The sequence below is a fragment of the Alligator sinensis genome, unplaced genomic scaffold, assembly GCF_000455745.1.
Source record: "Alligator sinensis unplaced genomic scaffold, ASM45574v1 scaffold523_1, whole genome shotgun sequence".
Lineage (NCBI taxonomy): Eukaryota > Metazoa > Chordata > Crocodylia > Alligatoridae > Alligator > Alligator sinensis.
In genome coordinates this window covers 188,193-216,145 of record NW_005843082.1, presented here as the reverse complement: position 1 = coordinate 216,145, position 27,953 = coordinate 188,193, and the positions used below count along the sequence as shown (strand labels likewise).

At 43.2% G+C, this 27,953-nt stretch overlaps 1 protein-coding gene across 26 annotated transcripts in view; it reads left to right on the top strand.

The window, feature by feature from the left end:
• Positions 1-23,179, top strand: part of PICALM (phosphatidylinositol binding clathrin assembly protein) — a 100,805-nt gene extending 77,626 nt beyond the window's left edge. For 21 of the 26 annotated variants that reach the window (XM_006037200.2, XM_006037198.2, XM_025193640.1 and 18 more), the window contains 7 exons: positions 3-33; positions 765-864; positions 2,288-2,311; positions 6,559-6,618; positions 10,101-10,205; positions 20,340-20,442; positions 21,801-23,179. In XM_006037200.2, coding sequence (XP_006037262.1) covers positions 3-33; positions 765-864; positions 2,288-2,311; positions 6,559-6,618; positions 10,101-10,205; positions 20,340-20,432 — 413 coding nt within the window. In that variant the 3' untranslated portion in view covers positions 20,433-20,442; positions 21,801-23,179. The remainder of the gene's footprint in view (positions 1-2; positions 34-764; positions 865-2,287; positions 2,312-6,558; positions 6,619-10,100; positions 10,206-20,339; positions 20,443-21,800) is intronic. The other 5 variants (XM_006037199.2, XM_025193641.1, XM_025193620.1 and 2 more) reach the window with 2 other exon arrangements.
• The last annotated feature ends 4,774 nt before the right edge of the window (positions 23,180-27,953 follow it).

Sequence of the window (27,953 nt, the reverse complement as noted above, 5' to 3'; positions counted from 1 at the left end):
AGATTTGGGTATTGGAAATGGGACTACTAAAAAGTAAGTATTTGCCTTTAAACAAATTTGGCAAATTTATTTCTGGAGTTTTAACTTTACTTGCTCCTAATAGTACTTCAGCATGTTAACAGTGGTTTTGAACCTATAATCTCCCCAGCAGGTGAAGAAAGAGAATGGACTGGCCATAGGCCATGGGATGGAGTCAGTGCCAGAGTTTGATTACAACATGGGGCAACTTTAATTGTCTTTAAACCCCCTAGCTCCTGATGTCTGTCTGTTTTATTCTAAACAGATTTGAAATTTCATATTTTGTTTGCTAGTTCAGCATGTAATTTGTTAATAGACTAGCACCATGATGCTAAAAAGATATATATATATAGAGAGAGAGAGAGAGGGAGAAATGCAAAACCAGTTTGGGCTTCTGTGGAGCAGTGTTAAGGCTGTCCAGGATGTGTGCGCCAAGTCTCTGGGTAATTTCAGCTCTGCCTGAGCTAAACTTGACCTGCAAAAATGGAGCTGAGTTGTTACCTTTAAAGTGTAGGTGAGGTTTGGGTCAAGCTTAAGTAGCTCATTAGCTAAACCAGACCTAAATACAACCCTTAATTAGATCAAGGCTACTTGTGACCACCTGCAGCTGCCTTCATTGTGTGAGTTCTTAAGTGGTGATTAATAATGCTGAAGATTTTCTCCTGAAAAGCTGACTAATGTTGGTGTCAAACACTGCAGCTCCTTACATTGTTCTTAATGCTTCCTCCTTCAATGTTTATTTAAAGTGATGTAAATTGGACTCAGCCAGGTGAAAAGAAATTAACTGGTGGTTCCAACTGGCAACCCAAAATTGCACCTACAACTGCATGGAATGCCCCAACTTTGGTAAGTGACTGGCCAGTTCTAATGTAGTGAGATCTTGAATAGAAACCAGCATGTTCTGGGGGTAGGTGGTTGTCACTCACCCTTGTGGTAAGGGTGTAAAAACTGAAGAAATAGTCAGTTTACAGAACTTACTCTTTTGTGGTAACAGGTAGCTGGATAGTCTGTTTTATTTAGGTTGTGTCTGATTCCACATGCTCTTAATATGCATTTGAGTTCTTCTGTAATGTGGTTAAATCCTAGTGTAAATACAGAATATTATTAGGCCAGAAATGGCTTAAATAACACTGCTTTGTGCAAGTCAGAAGTGGTGGTTGGGGGTAGTTTTACATCCTAAGCATTGTAGTGTGTTTGGAGCTACACTTGGACCTGGTAAAGCTATAATGTCTTAACACTTAGCCTTTTTTGGGAGATGCAGCAGCAAGTACTTCATCCTACACTCCTTGAAGATACTGGCAATGGTGATGGTTCCCTTTAAAAACAGATGTAGTTAATACTGTCGCATCCTGATGTGTAACTGCTTTTAGTGTTGTCTTTGTGACCAACCAATCTAATTCTGACTAATAATAACTCATGCTACAGGTAGTGTAACATGGGGTCTGTCCTCCCAGCCCTTAAAGTATATGTTGAGAGGGGCAGAGAGAAGGAATGTATTTGAACAATTTTTAGTAATGCTAATGGACCTAAGCTTGTTTTTTGGTTTTTTTTAATTATTTACCCTCTTTTACCACAAACTTGCAAGATTGCAAAAGTGTAACTTTTTTTTTTTAATTTGTGAGGTCCAAAAGTGTGATGGTGTGAATAGACAGTGTAATGCAATATTTTATTACTGATAGAGAAGCACTCTCTCTCCAGGTGTGCTAGCTGCTGCTGTTTTGGGTGGCAGCTATTAACTCCAGTCCTTAATGTGTTTGCTAGTTAATTTTTAGCAAAATAACCACTGTCTGTGTACATCTGCTTGTAACACATTAGACTTCAAAATGTACTGCTTGTTTAAAGACACTGTCAAGGGCTTTTTATGCAAAAGCTTTTTACTTATTTAAAAAAAACAAACCCTAAAAGACTAAATGTTTTATTCGCATCGCATACTTTCTGCCTTGGTTCACTGATTGGTTTGTTGTAGGATTGTTTCTGCTTGCAGTGCTGCTGCCTTCCTAACTTCTTTTTTTAAGAAGAAAAGACCTGTTTTTTTGGAAAACATACAAAAATAACAGGCTTTGTAAATGTGCAAAGCCATCAGCCTTGACAGTATCCCATAACAGATGTTGCCTCACTAAATGATTTGGATTACAAGAAAATGTATTTTAAAATAGATATTAAGTGTAGTTGTGAACTAAAATGCTGTCTTTGTATATTGTGTTGTGTTAGTACTTGTTTCTAATCCAGTGTTATTGCATTATGTAATTGTTCTCCCTGGGAAATACAGAATGGCATGCATTTTCCACAATACGTAAGTGAAAAAACCCCACAGCCTTTTTGCTATCAACTGGCATGCTGATATTAACCACTGCTGTAGCAGAATCTCATAACCTTCCTGCTATTGCATACGTCTCATGTTTAAGACCTTTGGTGTGCTGAAAATTTGAGCTTTTCCTAGCACATACAAATCTTGTGGGTATTCTGCAGGCTCTTGATTCGAATGATGGCATGGGAATTACCAAGATTTTTTTTTCCTTGCTTAATATTGTACCATCTGCTGCCAGAGAGCTGGGGTGTTTGTGCTGCCTCTAATGCACTTGGTGAATTTTGAATGAAGATGAGATGTTTGTGTTTGAGTAACTGCATGAAATCTCACAGGCTTCTGTTATACTTGGCACTTTATCTACATTGATTATAGATCTTGCTTTCTAAGTAGGGAGAGACCAATATGTCATTAATGCTCAACTAAAGGGAGAAAATTCCAGTTTATAAGGGGCAAGCTGTAACTTGTGTGTTGCTTTCTTTGAGGAACGCAGTCTTTCATTTCAGATAATCTTTCAACAATATTGGTCTTTCTCTGTGATTTTTTTGTTTGTTTGTTTATTGTGGGATGTTGTTAGCAGTGAAGAATATAAAGTCCTATACTTGCACATTCTGGAAAAAAAAATTAGCCAGCATATGTTGTGAATGTAGAGTGCTGACAAGTTCAGTAATTTTCAGAGTAGTCTTTTGAACTGTATGAATAGATATTTAGATAGTATATGATGTAATTAATTCTTCAAACAGGAAAATATTCTTAATTTTTAGAATGCTGATTAACCTTGGTTATCACATATTAAAGACAACTTGTACCTCAGTTAATCCTTATAAAAATTCTACTTATACCGCATTCTGGGGGACTTGACTTAGAAGTCACTTAAGTACCCTTGGCAGTCACTTCACTACCAGTAGAAGTTTGTGCCTTTTAGAACCTGTCACCTGGGCACATCTACACATGCATATTAATACGCAGCAATAGGCTCTGGCGCACATCATGCACTCGGGACCACAGCATGTTGAACCAGGACAGAGCAGCTCGGCTGGCAGGCGATCTGGGGCACTCAGCCTGCCAGCCCATGGCTGCTTCGACTCGGCTCACTGCTGTAGAGGGGCTGGCTGAGGTATAAGGTGCTCCCGCAGGGGGCTAACCAGCAGGCAGCCCCCACACTGAAGCATCCTCATGCTCCAGCCAGCCAGGTCAGTGTCTGCACATGCATTGTGCATGGGAACTACAGCTGGATAGTACCTGTATTTACAAGTACTGACCTGCTGCGGGGTTCGTTTCCTGTGGCCTAATAGGGCTGCACATGTAGACACACAGACATTTACTGCAGAGTTAATTATGCAGCTCTGCAGTAAATGTCTCTTGTGTAGACATGCCCACTGTTGTTCTTAAATCTAGTTTTAAATACCACAAGTAGCACAGATTCAATCTTATTCCACAGCATTATAATGCAAGAGCCAAGCATGAAAGTTTTATAATAGTTGGGTGTATCTTCTGGCTGTCACAAAATTTCCACAGCAAAGAATGTAACACATGTTAAATCCCTCACATAATTTAAAGGTGAAGCAGATGAAGACAGCTGGGTAAGACATTAATTTGGCACTTCATAAATATTCAGATAGACTATGTCTAAGATCTTTTCGTAATCAGAATTCTATAATATAAGTGGTGGAAGGGGGTGAGAGGGTAAGACAAATGAATATGATATAAGTGTGCAGAATTACCTTTATAAACCATGTCTTTGTTTTTTATGAAGTATCAGAAGGTCTTTGCATGTGTCACTTTTTTTTTTTTAAAGCAAGGAAGATGGTTAGTTGACAGAGGAAACATGGAGCAGGGCTGCTAATCTTACTTTTTGTCACAAGCTGTGCAAAAGCTTACCACTATGAATATACCACAATATGGATTAAAAGTGGTGACTGCTTGGTAATTTCAGGAGTCTTCAATTTTTTCTTTAAAAAAAAATTGTGCCTTTACAAATGGGTGCAAAACATGGAACTGATACTAAAAAATAAATAAATAAATCAGACCATCGTGATTCCACAACTCTCTGATCTTTGCTTCAGGACAAGTGTAGCCAGGGACATTTAGTACAGTGTTGTCAAGATGACTGCCTCTGAATGGGGCACGGCAGACTGGAAAAATGCCAAAAGCCAGTCAACAATTGCACTTGCACCATTGCTGGAAGTGGTGGAATTGTATAAGGACTGAAGTAATCTTGGAGCCTCCTGCCCCCTTAACTTGGTTTGTGGGCTGCCTTTAAAGAGAGAAATTTCTGGATGTCCTCCATGATGGTCATTTGGCCTTTATTTTTTGGTTCTATCTTTAGAACCACCTGGACACAGTTCCTTAAAGATAAATATTAAGTTGTATACTTCATAGGATTCAGAAAAGAGTTGCTTGTTTTCTGAATCTCATGATGTCTAAAGCATTTTTATCTTTTGTGCTTTTTTGGACTAAATAGTAAAAGACCAGTAGCTGGAACACTAGGTCATTGTTGGCCGAAGTCTTGTCTTAACTTAATTATTCTAATTAGTAACAATTAGATGTATGTTGAGGCTTTCTAAAAGTTTTAGTATAAGAAAACTGGCACACGATTAAAAAATTTATGCAAGACCAAACACAATTTGGTTAAACCTTACAAATGCTAATAGGGATCTATTTGTAGCAGTGTTGGTCTGACAAAGAAATACGAAACTCTAAACCTCTTGGTTCAGAGGCTGATACCTTTTATTAGACGAACTGAAAAATAGTTAAAAAAAAAAAAAAAATTCGTTCTTTGCAAGCTTTTGGGTGCACACACCCTTCTTCAGGCTGAGGAGAAGTCAAAGATTGTAAGAGTCCTCTTATGTAGAAAATAAACTTAATTTCTTCACTTTGCACAGGGGAGTTTGAGGCTGGACATGTATTCCCCTGGGTCTGAGAGTCTTTTTGTGTGAGTTAGAATCATAGAAGGTGAGGGTTGGAAGGGACCTCGGGAGGTCATCTAGTCCAGCCCCCGGCTCAGAGCAGGACCAGCCCCAACTAGATCATTCCAGCCACAGCTTTGTCTAGCCGGGTTTTGAAAACCTCCAAGGATTGAGCTTCCGCCACCTCTCTGGGTAACCTGATCCAGTGTTTTACTACCCTCCTAATGAGAAAATTCTTCCTAATATCTAACCTAGTCTTCTCTTGCTGCAACATTGCTCCTTGTTCTGTTATCTGCCACCACTGAGAACAGTCCAGCTCCATCCTCCGTGGAACCCCCTTGCAGGTAGTTGAAGACTGTTATTAAAACTTTGCCCCTCCCCCCCATCTTCTCTTCTCTAGACAAAATAAACCCTCATAAGTCAGGTCCCCCAGCCCCCAAACCATTTTAGCCTGCTGCTGGACTCTCCAATTTGTCTAGGTCGCTCTGATTCCTAACTCTACCCTCCGGCATATCTGCTACTTCCCCCCTCCACTTGGTGTCGTCTGCAAACTTACTGAGAGTGCACTCTGCCATATTCCAGGTCATTGATGAAGACATAGAACAAAACCAGCCCCAGGGCACTCCACTTGATACTGGCTACCAGCTGTGTTGGTCTGAGATGGAGAAATACAAAAAAATAAAAGGTATCGCTTCTGAACCAAGAGTTTTTAGAGTTTTGTATTTCTTTTTCTCAGGCCAACACAGCTGCAAAATAGATCCCTGAAACATAAAAGATACTGTATTTTAGCCATTTTTGGAAAAGTAAACTTCATTGCTAAACAAGAGAGATTTCTGTGCCTCCCTGCCTGCTTCTGACATGTGACAACCCCCTCCCCCCAAGAGGACGGCCTTATCTGAACATCAAAGAGAAACTCACATGAAAGGACTCTCAGACCCATGGGAGTGTGTGTGTGTGTGTGTGTGTGTCCAGCCTCAACTTCCCTTTGTGTAAAATGAAGTTTATTTCCTACCTAAGAGGGCTTTTACAATCTTTGATTTCTCCTCAGCCTGAAGAAGGATGCTTGTGCCCAAAAACTTGCAAAGAGAAGCTTTTTTTTTTGCTATTTTTAGTTGTTCTAATAAAATTAATCGCCTCTGAACCAAGTTTTAGAGTTGGGGTAAGGGGCTGTATTTATCAAATGCTGATATACCTTAATAGACTTTTTTTTGTTAAATTTAGTAATACACTGTATGAGTGCAGTAGTTGACACTTAAAGGCAACATGTTACTATGGATGCAACGATCTTTTCATGCAGCTCAGTATTTTTTTTTCTCTTTTTGTTAGGCACCACCTGTAATGGCCTATCCTGCTACAACACCAACAGGAATGATGGCATATGGAATGGTTAGTGGAACTTCTTAACTTTGCTGTATATGCTTTACTGTGAATTTGCTTTGTTTACATGCACTCACGTGCATGCAAAGTATTATAACAAAATGATCTTAACATTGAGGGGCAAGAAGGTTAACTGGGTACCTCTTGTTCTTCCCTAAATCTTTTTTCATCCGTAAGAAAGATGACTGTTACCTAGGGCTGTCGGACTTTTTTCTATTCTGCTTCTTCACCTAGTATCTGCCTAACTTTTTTTTATTGTGTCTGTGTACATCTCCCCTAAGAGTGCTTTACTGATAACAGAGTAGCAGAAGGCGAAGCAGTGTGGCACTTTTATAGACTAACTTCTTCAGAGGCAGATGTCCTACTTGCTCAATTTTTTTATGTGGTTTCTTTATATGTGAATTCGATCTTACGTGATGAGCATATTTTAGACCTGTAATTCGTTATATGCGAGGTAAATGTGCCCTCATGTGATCAGTGTAGGTGCACCCCCACCCAAGCAAGTAATTCTGTGGGGAGAGGGGAAAGGGCCTTGGCCCCACTCGCCCCAGCCCCGGCTGCAGGGCCCTGGGAGGCAGTTGGCTACAGCCCCTCACCCCAGCTCCTGGGCTGCACTGTGCTCTAGTGTTGGCTGCCCCAGCAGGGGCTGGGATAACTGCAGACAAATGGAGCTCTGGGCAGTGCAGGGCACAGCACTCACCCCAGCCCTAGGAGCAGCCTGTGCCAGTTGTGGAGGGACCCGTCAGTGGGTGGGAGGGGAGGGTGTGCCTCTTGCTGCTCAGCATCCCCCAGGAAGGCTGCAGGCTTGGGGCTGTACTGGCCCCAGCCTGCTGTGGTAGCCTGCTGTCATGCCACATGCAGATCAGGGGCGCACACTCTCTGGGAAGATCCAGGCACAGGACCCCAGCTCGCAGCCCTCCCAGGGGGCGCGGAGCAGCAAGGTGTGCCACTGCCCCCCCCCTCCCCCCAGCCCCTGGGTGGTAAGTGCCATACCCCATGCTGCCTGGGGCTCTGCTTATTTGCACTCATGCCTGTACCGGGGCATGGTGCAGCCCAGGAGCTGGGGTGAGTGGAGACAGGTGGAGCATGGTGCAGCCCGGTGGCTGCAGGCAGCTGGTGCTGGCTGCTCCTGGGGCTGGGGTTGAGTGCCACTCTCTGTTTCTTCTGCTTTGCTCCCTTGTGCAGCCCTGGGAGTGGCACCCTGCCCCTTCCCTAGTCCCAGCCTCCCTCCCTCCCTCACCATCATGGGAACCTATCCCATTTGTTACATTATAAAGTCGGTTCACTTTCTGCAAATTTGACTTATGTGCCGTTCTCCAGGAACGCATGCATCACATAAATCAAGGGAAACCTGTACTCTGAAGTCAGTGATGGAATGAATGCCCAGGGAAGTTAGTGTTCTTCCACAGGTTTTTGTCTGTGTGGGATTGATGTCTGATCACTGACCCAGGTGGTGTTTTATGGGGATATCTGTCACAGATGCCAGTTAAAGATTATGCCTCTGGGCACCTCTGATTGACACATGTATGCTGGCAGAAATTGCATGAGCTAGTTCTTCAGGTTCTGATGCTGGAGGCTCCAAGTAGGAGAGGAACAGTGGAGATAGCCCTAGCCAGACCCAGATCATGCTCCCTTTCAGCATCCACTCTCTGCCCCTGTAACACAGGATACTGGACAAGACGGACCTATGGTCTGATACAGTAAATTGTAGATCCTGTGTTCATTCTTGTCCTGCACTACTTGTAGATTCTCCATCAGTTACTTAATTATCCACACTTTGGAGTTTCCAGACTTTGTGTTTTTAATGTCCTTGCATTGAGACTTAAATTTTTCTTTACTAGTTGTCCAGTAAGGCTCTCAGAGCTGTATTTCAGGAAATTCCCACATCCTGAAATAAGAAAATTCAGGTAATCACAGGGACAGACTTTCTCTGGAATTTCTCACCTGGAGTAGCAATAAAGTTTAGAGATTTCTTTCTTTGCGCTATCTCGTATGGGACACTTCCATGCTCACAAGGTTCAGATTGATGGTACATAGGAATCTAATGGTAAAATATCGCAGTAATTCATTACATGGTCTTAACCTAGAGGAAGTTTTTTACTATGCTAAGAATGCTATCCTGATAAGTACCCTCAAATAACAGTACAACATGGAAATATCAACTGTACAGTGTTAATCCAAATATAAACCTGGCAGTCCTCTGTGGATTGTCATCTTTTGTAGAAGAAAAGTGATGTAGTAGGGGCAAACATCTCAAAACAATTCTTCTGGTAAACAATTCACAGCTATTATTCTCAAGTTGTTTGCTAATCATTTTCATAAACCGTACTTAGATTTTAAAGTTCGCTTATGCAAGTTGTCATAAATTCTGAGTTTAGCTCATCCTGATGACAAAATCTGATTACTTCACTCGTATATCAACTTGCCGGATATTTTATATAAAGGGAAACCTTTGTCATGGTATTGGAGCCCAGTCCAAAAGGAAAGGTTGGTCTAAAATTTTAGAGCCTTCTCTCCATCACTGACTCAGCTATATTTGTTAAGAGCAATGTTCTCATTGCTGAAAGATAGCAGAGGACAGCAGTAGGTTTTCAAATTGGTCTGGGATTTTTTGTATCTTGTTCAGGATGTTCTCAGCTGGGGTTCTTCATTCAGGAATACTGACCCCATTATGCATCCTTCATTGGGTAATTGCTGTTGTAAACAAAATAGGAATGATAGGGTTGAAGCATAAATGTCTCATCAGGGTTAATAGCAAATGGCTTTTCTTTTGCCACTAGTTGGTGGCACATGTGGAATATGAACCCCATAGTCTGACCAATGTGATCAAGAAGAACAAAATTGGTCAGCCTATTTTTGGCCAGTGAAATGCCAACAAAGCAGAGATGGGTAGGGTGTAACTTAAGTCAACTGAATTTTAAGCAAGGTGAGGGACTCTAACTTTAACTTGAATGTCTCCATATTTTCCTTGTCATAGAAAACTGGGATCTAATGCATTATAAATTACCTACTTTCATCAATCTTCAAAAGCTTGATAATACTGGGACTTCAGTGCATATTGGATATATGAATGCATTATGTACCTGTTTTCATTGGTTCTCTGAAATATATAAAATATTAATCTAATAACTAGCTCTTTCCATGCACTGGAGGCACAAATACAAAAGGGAGAAGTGTCAAAACCTCCATATCTGCAGTCAACACAGTTGAAGATACTGTCAAAAATCCTGCGTTTAAACGCCGGATTGTAGCAGATTTGTGCAGACTGCTTCAACGTTTTGTCCCCTAGTGCAGATGTAGTCTTGTAAATAGATGACATAATGTTCTTTTCCAGTAACCTCAGTTTACATTCCCCTTGCAGAAGTGCCGCTTCACATTTGATCATGCCAAATGAAGACTCTTCTTCTATCCCCTTCCTTCCACCCCACAAGGGGGAGGGGGAGGGGCATTTAATTTAAGCAGTATATAATTTGATTCTGTTCCTGATTTAGCCCTCACAAGTGGGAGGTGTACCGGTAATGACACAACCAACCTTGATATACAGCCAACCTGTTATGAGACCAGCAAACCCTTTTGGTCCTGTCCCGGGAGCACAGGTAAATATGCATCCAACTTCATGCTTATTTTGTCCTCTTTGACACTTCTGTAATGTGATAGCTCATACAGTGCATTTCTGCTTCATTAATAAAAAGGTGTTGGTTGGTTCCCAGGTTTTTACTTAAATTTGTATAGCAACAAATTCTTCTTCCATAAAAGCAAAGTAAGAAGGACACTTTCTCAACTTCCAGTCTTAGATTTTGGTGGTGTCTTTTTCCCTCTTGTGTAGTTGAATAGTTGTAAAACTATTTTAGCCATACCAAGATTGTTTCTGTAATCACTAAAGCCCATTTCTGCTGTATCCCTTACTTCATTTTCTTTTCCTGCCTTACCTGAAAGCACCTCATTTTGCCGAATTGTTTCCTGCTGTTCTTTCTGAATAGCATCCCAGTGCTACACTGTTCTGTTATTTCTGCAAGGTGCAACCACTTAATATCCCAAGTCTGATGCAACTTGCATCTTTTAAAGGAGAGTGACCTAATTGCTATCACTTTCCCAAGGTCAGATTTGGGAATGCCATATGGCTTTTGTGAATCTGTGAATGAATTGCTACATGCAGTACAGCCCTCTTTCCAAGCTCTGGTGAACTGCCCTCAACTCGTCGTAGAGATGGTACTGACCACCTTTTTTAGAGTGATTGTATTGCCCCCTGTATTTTAAAATGGATGTGGTAATGGCAGAGGTTGCCCTCAGCCCTGCCTAGTCCATAGCTTGGTTGGTAGGAAACTTCCAGGAAGGATAAAGAGGCAGGTTTACAACCTGCTCTGTCTAAGCAAGAGTTAGAACCCAGTAAGTCACCCATGTTCAGGGAGTGCCCTCACTGCTAAGATACCAGATGAACGGATATGTGTGGTTCTTCTGGAGTGTAGGTTGTAGCAGTGATGGTTTAAGGAGATGGGCAAACAAGGTTCTTTGGGTAAATCCAATATCTTTTATTAAAGCAACTCAAATAGTTGGAAAAATTCTTCTTTGCAAGTTTTCAGGTATAAGTACCCTTTATCAGGCAGTGGAAGTGTCAAAGGGGAATTGTACCCGAAAGCTTGCAAAGAATTTTTCCAACTATTTGAGTTGTTCTTTCAGTAAATCTGATATCACTTATTAGACCCTCATGCACCTGTGTGGTGCTTCTCATGCTCTACTGTATTTTGCACCAAAATCAGTGCTGCTGTCAGATTCAGATTTGCTGAATCAGAGTGAGCTGAATGCCAACCTGATACAAGTGCATAAAGTCAACCACAGAGAGTAGCGGAGTTAAGTGCACTCTCAGGATGGAATGGGATTGGTCTCTGGAGATGGGAGGTGCTTGGGGAGAGTGGCTGCCAAGTCTTGAACGTAACAGCTGGAATAGGATTTGGGCCTTAACATATTGTATGGATTCATAAGTGCTTCTGAATTAGAAGCAGGGTAGTGTGTTGTTTCTGATATAGATAAAAGCCTTGCTTTGCAAACTGAGTGCAGGTATGGCCTAATGGCTAACTATTGGGAAGCCATTTGCCTTCTCTTTCTCTTTGCAACTTGTGTAGCGTAGTCACTGGTAGCTTCCTGCCTTGTAGTAATCTCATTCTTTTAACCAACTTAAGATATGATTGAGAGGCGAGATGCTATGCAGAGAGGCATATACATGTACTTTTGTACTTGATGCATATGAGGAGACTTAAGTCATGAAAGCTTGAATTGGGGGTGCCCCTCATGTCTTCCCTGATGGTATGAGTGGACTTCAGGGAATCCAACCTTGGCAGGCTGGATGAATACTAGCTTCTTGCATCTCTGCTAACTTTTTTGCATCGAACCAAACTAATTTTTCATGTACTTGACCAGAAATAAGTGTTGGTCAGTGAATCCATAGTCATCTGCTGCAGAGATCTGTGACTTTCTGCCATTTAAAGTAAAGATACTTGTGGGTATATTGCTCTATTTGGTTACAAGTGTGTACATTCCAGTGTACATTAAAGTGTATACACAGTGTATCTGCCTCTCCAAACTAAAGGTGTTCAGAAGCCTCGTTACTGTCATCACAGGGCGTGTCCCCACAAGTGGGAACATGCGTTTCCCTGGGGGCAAATAGCAGCAGCATGTTTGTGCTACTGCTAGTTGGCCCTGGGTATGCTGCTGCACACATGCTCTGGTGAGTGGAAAAGTGCTCCAGGTCAGATAAGGGAAGTGGGGCCAGCACGTAAGGCTGCTGGGGCCAGCCAACCTGAGGGCCTTCTGGGGCTGCAGTAGTAGCAACATGGGCATGCAGAGTGGGCAGCCCTAGAGTGGCTCTGGCCAGCCAAGCTCCAGCCTTGGGCAGTACATACTGCAGCCACATGTGCTGTGCCTGCTGCTTGGCATGTTTTTGGACACCAGGATCTCCCCATATAAAAAAAAAAAAAAAAAAAAAAAAAAAAAATCTGCGGTGCTGCAAACTAGCAGCTCAGCAACTGCGTGCATGTGCAGTTTGCAGTGCTGCAGATGGGTTTGCAGTGCTGCAGATCGTGTGTACTCATGGAGATCTGCCCATGGTATGTTGCTTGTATTGACTTAAATTCACTCCCTTGCTTTTTGGGCTTAATGGCACTGCTTGAGGTTGTGGTACTTGGCCAGGAAGCTGGGGGAGGATAGGGCCTCGCATCACTTCCTAGTTTGTCTATGATCTCAGTCTGATCTGAGCAGCTATGTTGATAGTCTCCAAAAATTCCTGAATCTTGGAGCCAGTCTTTGGAAAAAATTACTTAAAAAGATGTAATCTGGTAGAAAATCATGTTTCTGACTAAAGACATTTTTATTTCCTTGAACAGACCTTCATTTATAACAACAATATGCAGTTATCCTCCTTAGAGCACTGTTCTGTCACTTGAGGTTTGCTTCAGGAATGAAGAGATGTATAGTGTTGGGGGTTGTGTTTTGTTAACTATTGAATGTGCAGCTGCCCTGTTCCCTTGGATTTAGTAGGGCTGGATTGAGCTGGGTAGCTGTTCTGATGGGGGGGAGGAGGAAATACTTGTAAACGAGCTGTGTAGAACTAAATTTGCTGTGTTTAATTTTGGTAATGTTGGCTTCTTTCAGAAACTACTGAGTTTGTTTGAAAACACACCCTTTGGCTCAGCATTGTCCATGTAACCCAAGAGTTTGCCACTGAGTTGAGCAGCCTGCATTTCTGTGTGTAATTATAAGCAAGTCTGACATCAGTAAGGCATCTTAAGATGATGACAAAGGCTTGTTGTGAGACCCTTTTCACGATACTAAATAGAGGCAGTGTTGGCCACAGATTTTTTTTTTTAAATAATTCCTGTGTGGGACTATAATGGCTTGTTATACTCATGTTGTTGTATATTCAGTCTCATTCTTTATTTCTGTGTTTAGGTTTAGTTTTCACGAGACATTTGGTGATATGTTTATGTTGGCACTATCTAAGCTTTACAACAAGACTGCTTCAAAGCCTTATTACATGTCAGCAGTATATTTTTCTGCAGAATAAATTGTCAGCTGGTTCACACCATGCCAGGCAGTGAGTGCAGTGTAGGCAATACTTGCTGACTAGGTCGCAAGAAGTGTTAGATAAATGCCTTTAATGCTGCCTTCATTCTGTTATGATTCACGTTTGTTAACTCTGTTCTTCCATCCCTCAACCCTTAAAGCACATCAATGCAAATACCAACCTTGACTTCAGCCTTTTCTACAGCAGTGGGGAAATGACTTCACCTAGTTGTCATGACTTCATTAATGGAGCGTTCAGTCAGTATGTCAAATGATTAACCTGTGCACGGAAATATTTCTGTTTTGAATTGGTTGTATTGTTTGATGAAATGGCAAACAGGGATGTTGAGGCTTGAAGTACTTGTAAAGGAGCTTTAGAAAAGGGGTTAAATTGTGACTTTCACTAAAAGGGTATCCTGGCAGCATTGTCGTTTTTCTCCACTCTGCCCCTTCACTTGAACCTGAAAAACATGCTTATTTACATGACTGAGTTCAGGTGTGGACTCTAGGATGGACTGGAGAAGCAATCACAGACTGTTCTGACATGGGACCAAGTAGAACCATAGAAAATTAGGGTTGGAACAGACCCCAGGAGGTCATCTAGTCCAACCCCCTGCTCAAAGCAGGATCATCCCCAGCTGGATCATTCCAGCCAAGCTTGGTTGAGTCAGGCCTTACCCTTCAAGGATGGAGAGTCCACAACCTCTCTGGGTGACCTGTTCCAGTGCTTCACCACTCTCTCCCCTAGTGAGAGTTATTCCTAATATCTGAACTAAGCTTCCCTTGTTGCAACTTGAGACCATTGCTCCTTGTTCTGTTGTCTGCCACCACCGAGAACAGTCCAGCTCCATCCTCTTTGGAACCACCTTCAGGTAGTTGGAAGCTGCTATTAAATCACCCCCTCGGTCTTCTCTTCTCCAGACTAAATAAGCCCAGTTTCTTCAGTCTCCCCTCAAGTCATCTAGCCACCTAACCATTTTGTTGTCCTTCACTGGACTTTCCCCAAGTTGTCCACATCCTTTCTGTATGAGGAGCCCAAAACTGGACCCAACTCCAGATGTGGCCTTACTAGTGCCAAACAGAGGGGAAGAACCTGAATCTCCTGGCACCATCCTACCAATCCAGCCCAGGATGCTGTTAGGATTCTTGGTAATAAGGCCTTCCTCAGCTCGCTTGCAAGAATGCTATGGGAGACTATCAAAAGCCTTGCTGAAGTCAAGGTATATCATGTCTACTGCTTTCCCTGAATCCTCAGAGCCAGTCACTTTGTCATAAGAGGAAACTGGGTTGGCCAGGCATGACTTGCCCTTGGTGAATCCATGTTGACTGTTCCTGATCACCACTGCTCCTCCAAATGCTTAGAAATGGATTCCTTGAGAATCTGCTCCATGACTCTTCCAGGGACTGAGGTGAGGCTGACTAGTCTGCATTCCCTGAATCCTCCGTCCTTTTCATTTCTTAAAGATGGGTACTATATTTGCCCTTTTCCAGTTGTCAGCGACCACTCTCGATTTGCCACGAGTTTTCAAAGATAATGGACAGTGGCTCTGCAATCATTGGCCAACTCCCTCAGCACCCTTGAGTGCGTTCCATCCTGCCCCATGGACCTGTACACATCCAGCTTTTCTAAATAGTCCCTAACCTGTTCTTTTGCCCTTGTTGGCTGCTCATCTCCTCCCCAAACTCTGCTGCCCCGTGCAGTAGTCTGGGAGCTGAACTTGCCTGTGAAGACTGAGGCAAAAAAGGCACTGAGCACTTTGGCCTTTTCTGCATCATCTGTCACTGGTCAGTAAGGGACCCACACTTTCTCTGACCTTCCTCTTGTTGCTAATATGCTTGTAGAAACCTTGTTACCCTTCACATCCCTTGGAGTTGCAGCTACAATTGTGCTTTGGCCTTCCTGACTTTCCTCCCTGCATGTCTGAGCATTATTCTTATACTCCTCCCTAGTCATCTGTCCAAGTTTCCACTTCTTATGAGCTTCCTTCTGGTTTAAGCTCAATGAAGAGTTCTCTGCTGTGCCATGCTGGTGGCTTGCCACACTTGCCACTCTTCTTGCACATCAGGATGGCTTGTTCCTGCACTGTCAGGCTTCTTTAAAATGCAGCCAGCTCTCCTGGACTCCTCTCCCCCTCAGACTGACCTCCCAGGGGATCCTGCCCATTGGTTCTCTGAGGGAGTTCAAGTCTGCTCTACTGAAGTCCAAGATCCTTATTCTTCCTTCTGTCAGGGTCCTAAACTTGATCATCTCATAGTCATTGCTGCCCAAGTTGCCATCCACTTCTACATCCCCCACCCATTCTTCCCTGTTATGAGTGGCAGGTCAAGAAGAGCACAGCCTCTAGTTGCCCACTCTAGCACTTGCACCTAGAAGTTGTCCCCAACACTCTCCAGAAACTTCCTAGATTGCCTGCGCACTGCTGTATTGCCCTCCCAGCAGATGTCAGGGTGACTTTTGAAGTCCCCCACGAGAACCAGGGCTTGTAATCTGGAAACTTGTGCTTGTCATCTAGAGAGAGCCTCATCTACCTCGATCTCCTGATCAGGTAGTCTATAGCAGACACCCACAGCACTCTTGTTGCTTGCTCCTCTAACTTCTTTAACCCAGATACCTTCAACAGGCCCATCTACAGTTTCATACTGGAGCTTTGAGCAATCATACAGCTCGTTTACATACAGTGCAACTCCTCCTCCTTTCCCCCTGCCTATCTATCCTGAACAGTTCGTACCCACCCATGACAGTGCTCCAGTCCAGCAAGCTATCCCTCTGTTAGTTTAATCACATCATAGTTCTGCGACTGTGCAAGCACTTGCAAATTCTTCCTGCTTGTGTCGCAGGTTCTATGTTTTTGTGGACAGACACCTGAGAAGTAGCTGATTTGCCATACTTTCTTAATAAGAATGAGAAGGCCTCCCCTGTTCTTGTGCTTCCTGCTTCCCCATTTACCTCGGGGCTTTGTTCTCTGTCTGCTGGCAAACCTTGTTTAAAGCCCTCCTCAGTAAGTTAGCGAGCCTGCTTGCAAAGATGCTTTTCCATCTGTCAGATGGATCCTGCCTCTTCCTAGCAAGTAAAGCCAAGTAATTGAGTAATAAAGTGACTGACTTGGGCTGTTTTAACATCTTCTTTGGTTTTGTACTTGCTAAATAAACCTCACTGAGTGAAACGCATGTTAGAAAGGACTTCCATTCTTGAATCTCTGTTATGGGTTGCAAGGTATTGAAGTTTGGCTTTAAAAAAAAAAAATCCGCTGTCTGAACATCAGATATTCGGTCAAATTCACAAGTGTTACCAGTTTATCCTTCACTGAGCTATTTTATTACGTAATAGATTGTTCTCTTTCATTTGAACAAGGAGCTGACACTTCAAAAATGTTGAAAAATTAGCTTTATGCAATGATTCTAGAAACAGCCAGTTGTAGAAAGGCTGTTCTCAAGTTAATCTTCAGTAATTATCAGAGGCCTTAGTAATTGCAGTATTATTTAAACACTTCTGAGTTAACTAACATGATGTTGGTGCTTTGCTGTCATGATGGCAATAGTTGGAAATAGATGGAAATAGTTTTGTTGTGGCTGAAGATCATCAGCAGGCTGCCGATTAAGCGAGTGTTGCCACGTGTCGGAAGCACAAGGGCCAGAAAACCAGCGACTGGTAGGATGGTCATTGTTGCTGGCAGTGGGTGCCCGAAGGAGGGTTGTAAGGGCGTTCATAGATGATGTGGTCAGCAGCAGCAGGTTGCCTCAAATTGAGTTGTGGCTTGTGTAATATTTCATAATGTAAAGCAAGGGGTCGGATGTTCTGGATCTGTTTCGGGAGTTTGACACCCCTGATGTTTTGCTTTCATGCTTTATTTTAAAAAAGTTATTTAGGTTAGTCACTGGAAGAAAGCTGATTTGTCAAATGGGGCTGTCAAAGCTAAGTGAATGGACAGCATAATGGTTGGTAAAAATCCATGTTCACAGATGCAGAGTAATTTGAGCAAATAACTGGACTCTACATTAGCTATGTGTAACCATTTAGCTATAAGGATAAAAAAACGTGGCATTGTTAGGGTCACCTTAATGTGAAGCAGTAATTAAAGTTGAAAGATGCATTAAGTATTGGGGTAGAAAACCTGTATCAAGTGGTTATTATGCAGCTTGGTATGCTTTTGGTAAGTTGAGTCCTGGTCATCCTTCCCAAAGTAGATGTAGCAGAAAGGAGAGAGTCGAAGTGCTACAAACTCTTCTGTCTCTTAATTACTGTGTTAATGAAAAGACTGAGGAGGAAATGAAGGTGTAGAACTGTAAACTAAATGTATGTTATAGAGAAGATGTCATAAGAATGTTTAATAAAACAGGGGACATGTTTAAAACTCTAAAAGTCAAATTGATGTTGTACATTGTACAGTTGACTGGTATTACTTGTGGCCATGAGAGACTGCTGCCAGGACTTTCTCATGCTTCAGAGAAGTCCTGGACTTTAACATGGTGGCCATTCTTGTTAATGTGCTAATAGTAGGTATGGCTTAAAAAAAATGTTCAGGAAAAACCAACCTGTAGCAAATGGCAGAGGACAGGAATGTCAGGAGATCAGGTCTGCTTTCCTTGTGGACAGGTTACTCCATGTAAGTGTGCTACCTTTTTGGAGTTTCTTGCCTTTTTGCTTAAAGCCCTTGGTCCTGACCACAGTGGAGACAGGACAGTGGACTGCTTGGATTGCTAGCTGATCTGCTGTGACACCTTCCTGTGTTTTTAGATGGTTAAAGCAGTAGACTTGAGGAGATTGTCCCAGAGTTGTAACTCCATCATGCTAGGAGGGAAACCCTTGTCAGCCAGACCTGCCACCTTAAATGGGTTTCTCCCTACTAAACTGATGTTAAGGTATCAAGCACCATTTTATTTTAAATGCTCTAGCTGCTTGTTAGAAACAGCGTAGAAACCTGTTCTAAACGTACCAGTGTCACTTTTGTGTTAACTAGCTGTCCTCTGGACAGAGGAACCTTGTCAGTCTCTTAAACTGTTTTCCACCTAGTCTGGATTGGAAATCAGTCATTGTTAAGATTTTTCTTTCCTTCTTTGAGTCTTGACCTCTGTACTTCTAGTTATTCCCTATTTCAGATGCCTATCCAGAGATTTAAACCTGCTAGTATTACTCCCAGACTTCAAAATGGGATATTCCTTTGGACTTTGTGACGCCTTTTCATGTTTTACTGTGAAGGGAGCAGCTGAGTCATGGAGTTGGGTCACAGCAGGCATGCCTTGCCAAAGTGACTTTCTTTTTATAGGCTGCCAGCAGTGTTTTCTGTTTGTCTGCCTTAAATATTGAGGGGGCCTGTTGAAGTATTTAGACTTTGCTTTCTTAAAGGGAAGAATGTAGAGAGGGAATAGTCTTAATGCCGCGACACTGCAGCTCAGTTACTTGCAAGCTTCTCACCTTGCAAATATGCTGCTTCCGCAGTCTCAATTTATGGGCACCATATTGGCAAAACTAATTTATCACTCGCAACCAGGTTCTAGGGTTTCCTTCCTTTCCAAAGTGAAAGCAGTATGGATGCCTCCTGGGGGGGCAGTGTCTGAGACTTCAGTAGACTGATGGCATAAGCATAATCTAGTGCTGGGCACAAGGTTTGAAAACCTGGAAATCAAGTCTGTAACACACCTAAGGAGTAGGAACTCTTGGATCCCTGGGAGCACACTTCTGCCCTCTGCCAGCTGGCAGATTCACAAGGGTTGTGCTGGCACTAATGGCCTGGTGTACTGCAACTCTTGCTGTGGGTAGGAAGTTTTTAAGAATAAAGCATGTGCTGTTCTGGTGACAGTTCAAGGGCTGACTAGTAACCATCTGAACCAAAGCCAGGGAACAAGCTCTGAAGGCCTGTCATTGTTCATAGCAGAAGTGTGAGAGAGGTGATATGTAGCTCATGCAACACTGGCAAACAGAACAGTGTTTTAACAGACATCAGATATAGCTGAAATTAATTGATAAGCATTTTTAATGCCTTGACAAACGTATCTAGAAGTCAGAAGAAACATTTTTTTGCTTCTGCTGCTATTGGAGTGTGTAGGACCATGGTGCCTTCCAGTGAAAGCTGTTCTGGCACTCCTGCTTTAACAAGCAGGCCTCTTGGTGACAAGCATGTGCTTCAAACTTGTCTTGCAAAAGCCTTTAAATTTTATTAAGACACTGAAGTCTGTCCACACTTAACCAAAGCCAGGCTGCGAGCATTTTGTTCACAGTTCTAAGTGATGCACATCCCTGTCCAAAGTAAAGGCAAGTCCCAAGGGCAGCACAGGCTTGTTCTTGAATCCCTGCTGGCACTCAGATTGTGACTAGGACCAAGGCATTTAATCTCTGCCTATATCTTGTACAGGGAGAATGAGTCTGCCTCATTGTGAGGATTAATGCCTTCCCTTGTATTGCTCCTTTATTCTTGAAAGCTCTCTGCAAATACAGTTATGAATGGGCTGACAGACAGCAGCCAGGAGTAGCATAGCCGGGTAGCATCCAGCTTGTTTCTACATTACACAGACCATTGAACAGGCCTCCAGCTTCCCATGCAATTAAACACCTTGTTTTAACAATCCATTTCTGCTCTTTAACCACTCCCCCCTCCATTACATTTTCTGCTTTCATGTTCTGTCATTCTGAGACCTTTTTTCTTTTTCTTTTCTTCTCTGTTTGTCTTCTCAACTAGCTATCTGCAGCATCCAGTCCTTCCAGTCAGAGTCCTCACAGAGCCTCAGGAAAGGACCCCTTTGCAGAGCTCTCTCTCCAGGATTTCTTGTAGAACAACTTAGGTATTGTTCACTATTCTGGGGAGATGGTGTTTTTGGTAAAGTGCAAGACTAAGATCTGGTCCTACTTTCACATGGTAGTAGTTTTAGTCATTCATCAATGTAGTGAAACAAGCTGTAAAGGGAAAGCTGGGAGCACTGTGGAAGGATCAGCAAGTGCTGTGGTTGCACTGCTTGTTCAGAGGAGGAGCCTTGGGCAAAGCTGGGAGGAATTGGTGAAGAAACATGTCATGTTCTGATGCCTGACAAAGCGCTCTGACCTGGCAGAGCTCCTGCTCTTCCTAACGCTTGTAGAGCCAGTCCTTTCATTATAAATGGCAGGCCCAGGTTTTAGTGGCAAGAGTAAAAACAACCAGAAGTCTTGAGTAATGTGGTGCTTGCTGTTGAAAATGTAACTAATAAAACAATCTCAAATGCTGGTTATTCTAAGCACTGCCACTGTGAGGTCTAATCAAATGCACAAACACTAATTCTGCTTCTGTCCATTGGAAATGCATCCTGGTTTTCTGAACTACTTCATTTCCATAGTGTTGGCAGCCCATGTACATACCAGTGCCTGACTGACTATCAGGCTGGATTGTTTTCTTGGAGCTGATAGAACTGGACAGTCAGTTGTCTTTTCAGTAAAGAAATTTAAATAGATCTGTGCTTTGCCGCATCCTTCTAAAATTGTTATGGAAAGAACCGTTTCTGGCAGAAAAATCTACGTGCCCACTTAACCAGGGCGAGAGAACAGAGAAGTGACTTTCTGTGGGCAAGGAGAATTTTGCCGTGCCGAGGCACAGAAAACATGTGCTTCAGATGCTGATTGAGCTGTTTTGGGGCGATTACTGGACTTTGAGAGCAGCAGCATTTACCTGGTTAAATAGTAAAACTTCTCATTAAAGCGGGCATGGGAATGTACGCTGCTCTAGAAGCATTGCTGCCAAGCCTTGATCGTAGCGTGTATAAAATGTAGCCCTTGTGCTCATTTGCCATTTTTGAGTAAAGAGAAGTGGGGCCCTGAGCTATGTCCCTTGAAGCTCTAGTGGAGGATTTGGCTTTTTTACAACATGCAGAAACTTCTGTTTTGGTGATGGAGAAATAGCTTAATTTTGTTTGTCACTGAACACACGGGGCAACTTGGCAATGCTTCAGAAGTTTGTGTAGTTGGCGGTAAGGTGTTGATGGCTTTGGGTGCGTTTGACCCTAGTATTGTAAATAAATGGGTTCTGATCACAAACCTCGTCATTCTTATTTATGCTAGCCCATGGGTATGGAGAACGCTCCCTGTCCACTAAGTGCTAAGGGATCAAAGCAACCACAGTTTCCAAGTTGATGTTGAATACTGGAAACTTAACTGAACATTTCTGTTTTTCCAGATACAGTTCATGTAACTGTGGCAGATGGAAGAGAAAGGAACAGTTCCAAAAAATGTGCTCAACAGCAAACCCAACTTCCAGCAAAATCCAAACTTCAGTCTTTCCAATTTCCAACTCTCCTTTTTCCATCAAGTGATGCAGTAAAATGATGAAGGTCAATAGAGGAAACCGGGACATCTCTGTAGGAAAGCATCAATACACAGTATAAAGCCAAGAATTGCCATGATTTAAGACTTAAGATTTGTTTGTTTTTTCCCCTGGTGACTAACGCGTCAGTACTCTTCAGCTTCTATTAATATCCATAATCAGTACCTTACAAGAGAAGCCTTTATTCTGATATTATGGTTTGTATTTGGAAATGCTGTCTGGAATGGAGAATGAGTGTCCTTTACCGTAACTGAAACAGACTTTTGGGGTGGGGGGGATCAAATCCTAACTCAGTTCTACAGTTACCTTCGCTTCAGTCTTCACACATGTAGACCCAGTAATGAAAATTTAATTCTTCTTTAAAAAAAAAAAAAAAAAAAATTATATATTCAGTTTGCAGTAGACATTCCTTATGTATTATTGTTTGTATTTATTTATGATTATCAATTTAACATTAATATTGTATCAAAAAACCTCCTTATGAAAATGAGTATGGATGTATACAGGATGTCTGATTTTTATCCACAAAGAATGATTCTGATTCAGAATGCTTTTGAGCTGACATACAGAGCACTAAATATTTTAAAGGTCTGAATCTTATGAATTCTCAGTCTGTATGGGAATTAGGGAAGAGTTATAAAATGCATTAATCCTTATAGTCAATTCTGTGCCTAGGGTTTTGCAAGGGAACAGTTAACTGACTAGAAGCACTACATTTTTAATTCAGCATTAGTGCATTGGGAAAGGAACTTTATTGCTTTGTGCTTGGCATGTCATTATTTTTACATCTGACATTATAAAGCCTTTCCAATATGAATGTGAGGAATTGCTTTCACTTCAGGACTTTCCTTTTCTGTAAAAACTTTAGGAGGTATTATGTGGGGGGAGAACCTTGAATTTCATTTGGCTAGTGCCATGTTTATGATCATGAACCTTTAAAAATTATGAAAGGTAGCATCCTTACAAATGTCTACAAAGAAACTAGTTCATAAAGAATTAAAGTAGCACTGTTGATCGGTGCTTTGTTGTAAATACGCCATCGCTTTTGGGTGGAGTTAGGGGCCTTTAGAAGGAGAGTCAACAATATGAAAGCAATTCTGTACATGAATTAAGCATACTTGCTGCATTGTCTCTGCAGATTCTATTTTTGTTTAAAATATTAAAATGTATGTTAGCAAAAATGGGTGGATTTTCAAATAAAATGCAGCTTCCACAGAAATTTTGTTACGGTATGAAGGTCTGAGGTGCTTCTTTTTTCTTTTGGTGCTTAAAATGTGCATATTGCTTTGTTTTACCTAATAAAATGCTAGATTGGGGTGGGGAAAAACACAGCCCAGGGACCAGATCCAGCCTCCCAGGCAACTTCATCTGGCCCACAGGTGCCCACCAGTTATGCCCTGCCCAGCCCACATGCCTTGCTCCCACCCTTGTGGGCAGAAGGGCCCAGCCCAGGCAATGCACAGCTTCTGGGCAGGGCTGCTGCTGCCACTGCTGTAGCTGCTGGGGAACTCGCTCAGCTTCCCTGGCCTCCAGCGACACCATCTCCCTGCTGCAGCACTCACTCCGGGCAGCAGGTAGGGAAATGGGGGAGGGTGCAGCTGGGCAGGGAATGTGGGGCTGGGGCCTGCAGGAACACAGCCCACACCCAGGGTGGGGCAGCAGGAGTGCAGAGCTTGGGTGGACAGGGGGGTGTGAGGACCTTACCTGCACATACCCCTTCCTGTAAACAGTGGACCCTCTGGTACTCATGGCCTGCACAGATGCTGCAGCCAAATGGCACGTGGCTTCAGCCAGAGCTGCATGTGGTGGCAAGGAGTGCAGCCAGGCTAGCCTACCTCTATTGCTTGGGGCTCCCCATGGCATGTGTAGCTCCTGGTGCTCGCACACCACAGGGGGGCCACAGTGGAGCCGGCTGCCCTCCCAGCCACCATGTGCTGGTCCCGGGGCTCCACCGGGAACCAGGGGTTGGGCAGGGCAGGCAACTAGCTCCTTTACACAGGGCTTCCCCCTGGTTGTGCACAAGTGCCAGGAGCTGCATGTGCACTTGGGGAGCCCTGTGCAATAGAGGTGGGCTAGCCTGGCGCTGCTCTTTTTGCCATGTGCAGCTTTGGCTGGAGCTGGGTGGCAGCACCTGTGTAGGCCATGAGTGCCCCGAGGGCCCGCTGCTGCCTGCAGCAGGGGCTGTGTGCCATGGAGGGGGTGGAGTGTGTGGGTGGGGGTCCCCACCCCCTGCTCTCCCTTACACCACACCCATATATACATACACACCAAACATACCCCATGCCTCCTGCACACCCACCCCAATCACACCCCACACAATATACAAGAGTAACACTTTATTTTTGAGTTGCTATGCAATCACTTCTGTATACACTACTCAAACACTAATCATGATGAAAATATATTTTGTAATAAAATTGTTATAGTAGATGTTTGACTTTGTGTATGATTTGGGGGCTTTTTTGGGGGGGGGGTCTGGTTCCAAGATGGTAGTTCCCCTCCCCAAAAGGAGTACTACTGGGAGCAAGAGGAGGGACTTCTAGTGGCACAGGTTAGGGGGGATGGGACTTCTGCTCCCAAGATGGTGGCCAGCAGGAAGGGCACCAATTGCCAGGGCTACCCTTGTGGCCCTCAACAGCTCACCAAATCTCATTAAGCCTGTTCACCAGAGCACCCCAGGGGATGACGAGGTCCAATGGTCACAAACTCCTCCAAGACTGTTTTAGGCTGGACATAAGGAAAAACTTCTTTACTGTCCAAATCCCCAAGGCCTGGGACAGACTCCCTCCAGGAGGTGGTGCAAGTTCCTACTCTGGACTCTTTCAAGAAAAATTTGGATGCTTATCTTGCTGGGATCCTCTAACCCTGACTTGCTGCCCCTTGGGTGGGGGGCTGGACCTGATGATCTTGCGTGGTCCCTTCCAGCTCTGTCTATGAAGCAGCCCTCCAGCTGAAATAATTGCCCACCCCTGTGCTAGATCTATGAATGATGTGCCTGTAGTGTGCCAGGAGCTGCACCAACACAAACCTGTGAGAGCTCTTGTATAGCTGTTGTGCCTATGGTGCTGTAGTACTTACTTTTAGTGCAGTGAGCAGTCTCTTAAGATCTCTTCTGAAGTAACTGGCATTCAGTGCTCTCTGTTCATAATGGGAGGAAGCCTAAATTGGCTTAAACTAGTTTCTCTTTTGGTGTCTACTTAAAATGTTCCAGCTTAGTTCAGTTGCTGCCCAGCATCTTGCTGAGATGCTAGTTGTCTACTATAAAAACCTGTTCCATGATTTCTTATGGTCTCTAAATAGATACCTTCATGGATTAATTTCCTTGTGCTAGCTAGCACTTGCCAGCATGCGTCTCACAAGCTTCCTCTGATCTGCATTGTTAAATTGGAAATCTTACCTTGCTGTCCATTGTCTCTCTGTGTGCTTGTGAGCATCTCTGCTGTCCTGGCTAGAAACCCTCTTAGTGAATGGACTTGGTTGAGATTTATTCCTGCCCAGAATCTTGAATTTTGTTGATTAACTTCTCTTGCTACACAGGCAGCTGAACGAGGCGTGCTCTCAGTATTTCAGCAGAACATGACTTGATCACACGCAGGACTGTGGCAATCACCCCCCAGCAATGGCACCCAAGCATGGTGATGAATTTGTATTAATTTTCAGTGGGAAATGGCCACTGAACATTCATTCACGGGGTGAGATTCTAAGGGGTTCCTTCATCTGTAATAGCAGAAACACCTGATACGCCTTGTCCTCAGAGCTCTGAATATTCAGCTAAGCAAGCAGTGGATGGAAGTAACTTGTTAGAGGGCCCAGATCCTTCTAGAAACAAGAGCATTGAAAAAGGGAAAGCCTTAAAACCAATCCCATAAGAGGTAAACTTAAAAAATCCCAAACAAGGGAGCTTTCCATTTTGATTTTTTTTTAAGATATGATCAACCAGCTGCAGTATAGGACCTGTTTACTAACAACCTCAAAGCAATTTCAATGTTACCCCTTCACATATATTTTGTGACATGGGTTTTTAAAGAACAGCTGAAAATGTATCAAAAAGCTGCTGCTGCAGCTCAGAAAGCAAGCTGTCCTTTAGGAAGAGAAGGCTACCAGAATGTATAGAACCAACTGAAATGCTGTACATAGTAATTTGTCACCAATTCTGAAAGATCCTCCCCCTGAAATGCCATACAAACTCCTTGTAAAATCCACAGCTTAAGTTCTTCTGCTGGAGAATATGGAGCTATCAAAAGGATTCCTTGGGCTAAGTTAGCTAGGAAAGTGGTCTTGGCAGCAGCAACATTGTCTAGATGTGAACAGGACATGACTGCAATAGGCCAGGCCAGGAAAAGCAATGTTGCAGTTTGTGGAAGGTGAGAATAAGACAACTTGGACATGTCCTAGCTGTGTGCGGTGTGCACAGACACAAATGACACTGCAGAGGTATGGTTTAAATGCAACCTGGATGTGAGGATCTAGAAACAGCTTCAAGTTGAGTGAAAGGACAGTGATGGCCCTAGGGACAGAGAGTAGAGGTAATAAGAGTTTTGGGGGAGGGGGAATGGCAAAGTCAAGAAAATCAAAATTCTATTTTAATTATGTTAAATTGGAGGTGAAGTCTCTGACATGTCAGGGATGGGCCAAAGGTTTCGCTGAAATTTTTGTAGGCGGTAATCTAATAGTAGACTTGGGGCAACCCTTGGAAAACGGTGGCTCTTAGTTGTCACTTTCAACTACAAAAAATACTCAAGCAATTCTTCTCTTGCAAAGAACTCAGGAAGACCACAACAGGCCAGGATGTTTTTGACCCTATGGATTCCTATTTAAAATCTCTTTTATTTTGTGACTCATAGTTGCATACCTGAGAGTACTGACTTTGTGTGGTACCCCATAGTACACTTGAAAAGATCTCAAGGCACCCCACGGTGCCATGTAACCCTGGTTGAGAATCACTGGTTTAGATCACAGATGTTTCTGGAGTGAAGGATCCTTGTTACAGCAGAGATGAGCCAATTCCTTTTATTCCTAATACATTACTAGCATGATGCCTTGGCTGACGCATGCTACTTGGTTTTGGCTGTAGGAAGAAAGTCTTGAAAGCTAGACGTATTTCACTCAACTCCAGTATGTTTATTCTATTTGAAACCTGCAAAACATCTGCAAATAATTTTTTATTGCAAAAGTATTTCTTTAAATAAAGGATTTTTAGTTATCCTTTGACCAGATACTTTAATGGGATTGAAACTTCTTGCCCTTAAAGGCTACATAAAGCTGTCCATGTGTAAACACAGGCTTAGGAATATAAATACATATTTCATCAAAAGATTGACCTTGTGACTTGTTTATAGTCATGTAATAAGAGGGCCCTTGTACATGTGAGGAAATAAATCACTAAAAGGGGCAAACTGCACTTCTTAACTATTTAATCTTGTAACGGTACACATTTGGCAGCATGTTATGCCTCCAAACATACACTGTTATGAAATTTAAATTGTATTTCAATTTTAAATGACTTTACATAGCAAACTAAAACGCATCCCATGTATTTTAGTTGGCTGTGTAACTAACAAATTACAGCGATGAGGGCCCTTTCTGGAGAAGGCAGCAGGGACGGTGCATGAGGATCTGGAAGCCCAGGCTTGCCTGGGAAAGCTCAGGCTTGGTGGGCTTCCAGTGACCCATGTGCTGTCCCCACTGCCTTCTCCAGCTACCAGAACACCCAGCTGCCCTACTGCTGCCTTCCTAAGGCAGCCAGCCTGTTCCCAGGTGGTCCAAGGCAGCAGGGACAGTGCACAGGGTGCTGGGAGCCTGCCATACCTGAGCTTCCCCAAGCACGCCTGGACTTCCAGTGTCCCATGCACCCTTGGATCTGGCAGGTGCTACCTGTGAGCTGCGGCTGCACCTGTGCAGCTAGCACCCTGCCCAGGCAGTCCCAGTGAGGTATCACTACCACACAGGAAGCTCTGGGCTCCCCTGCAGCTCAGGGGCTGCGCAAGCTGGTGGCAGCTTGCATAG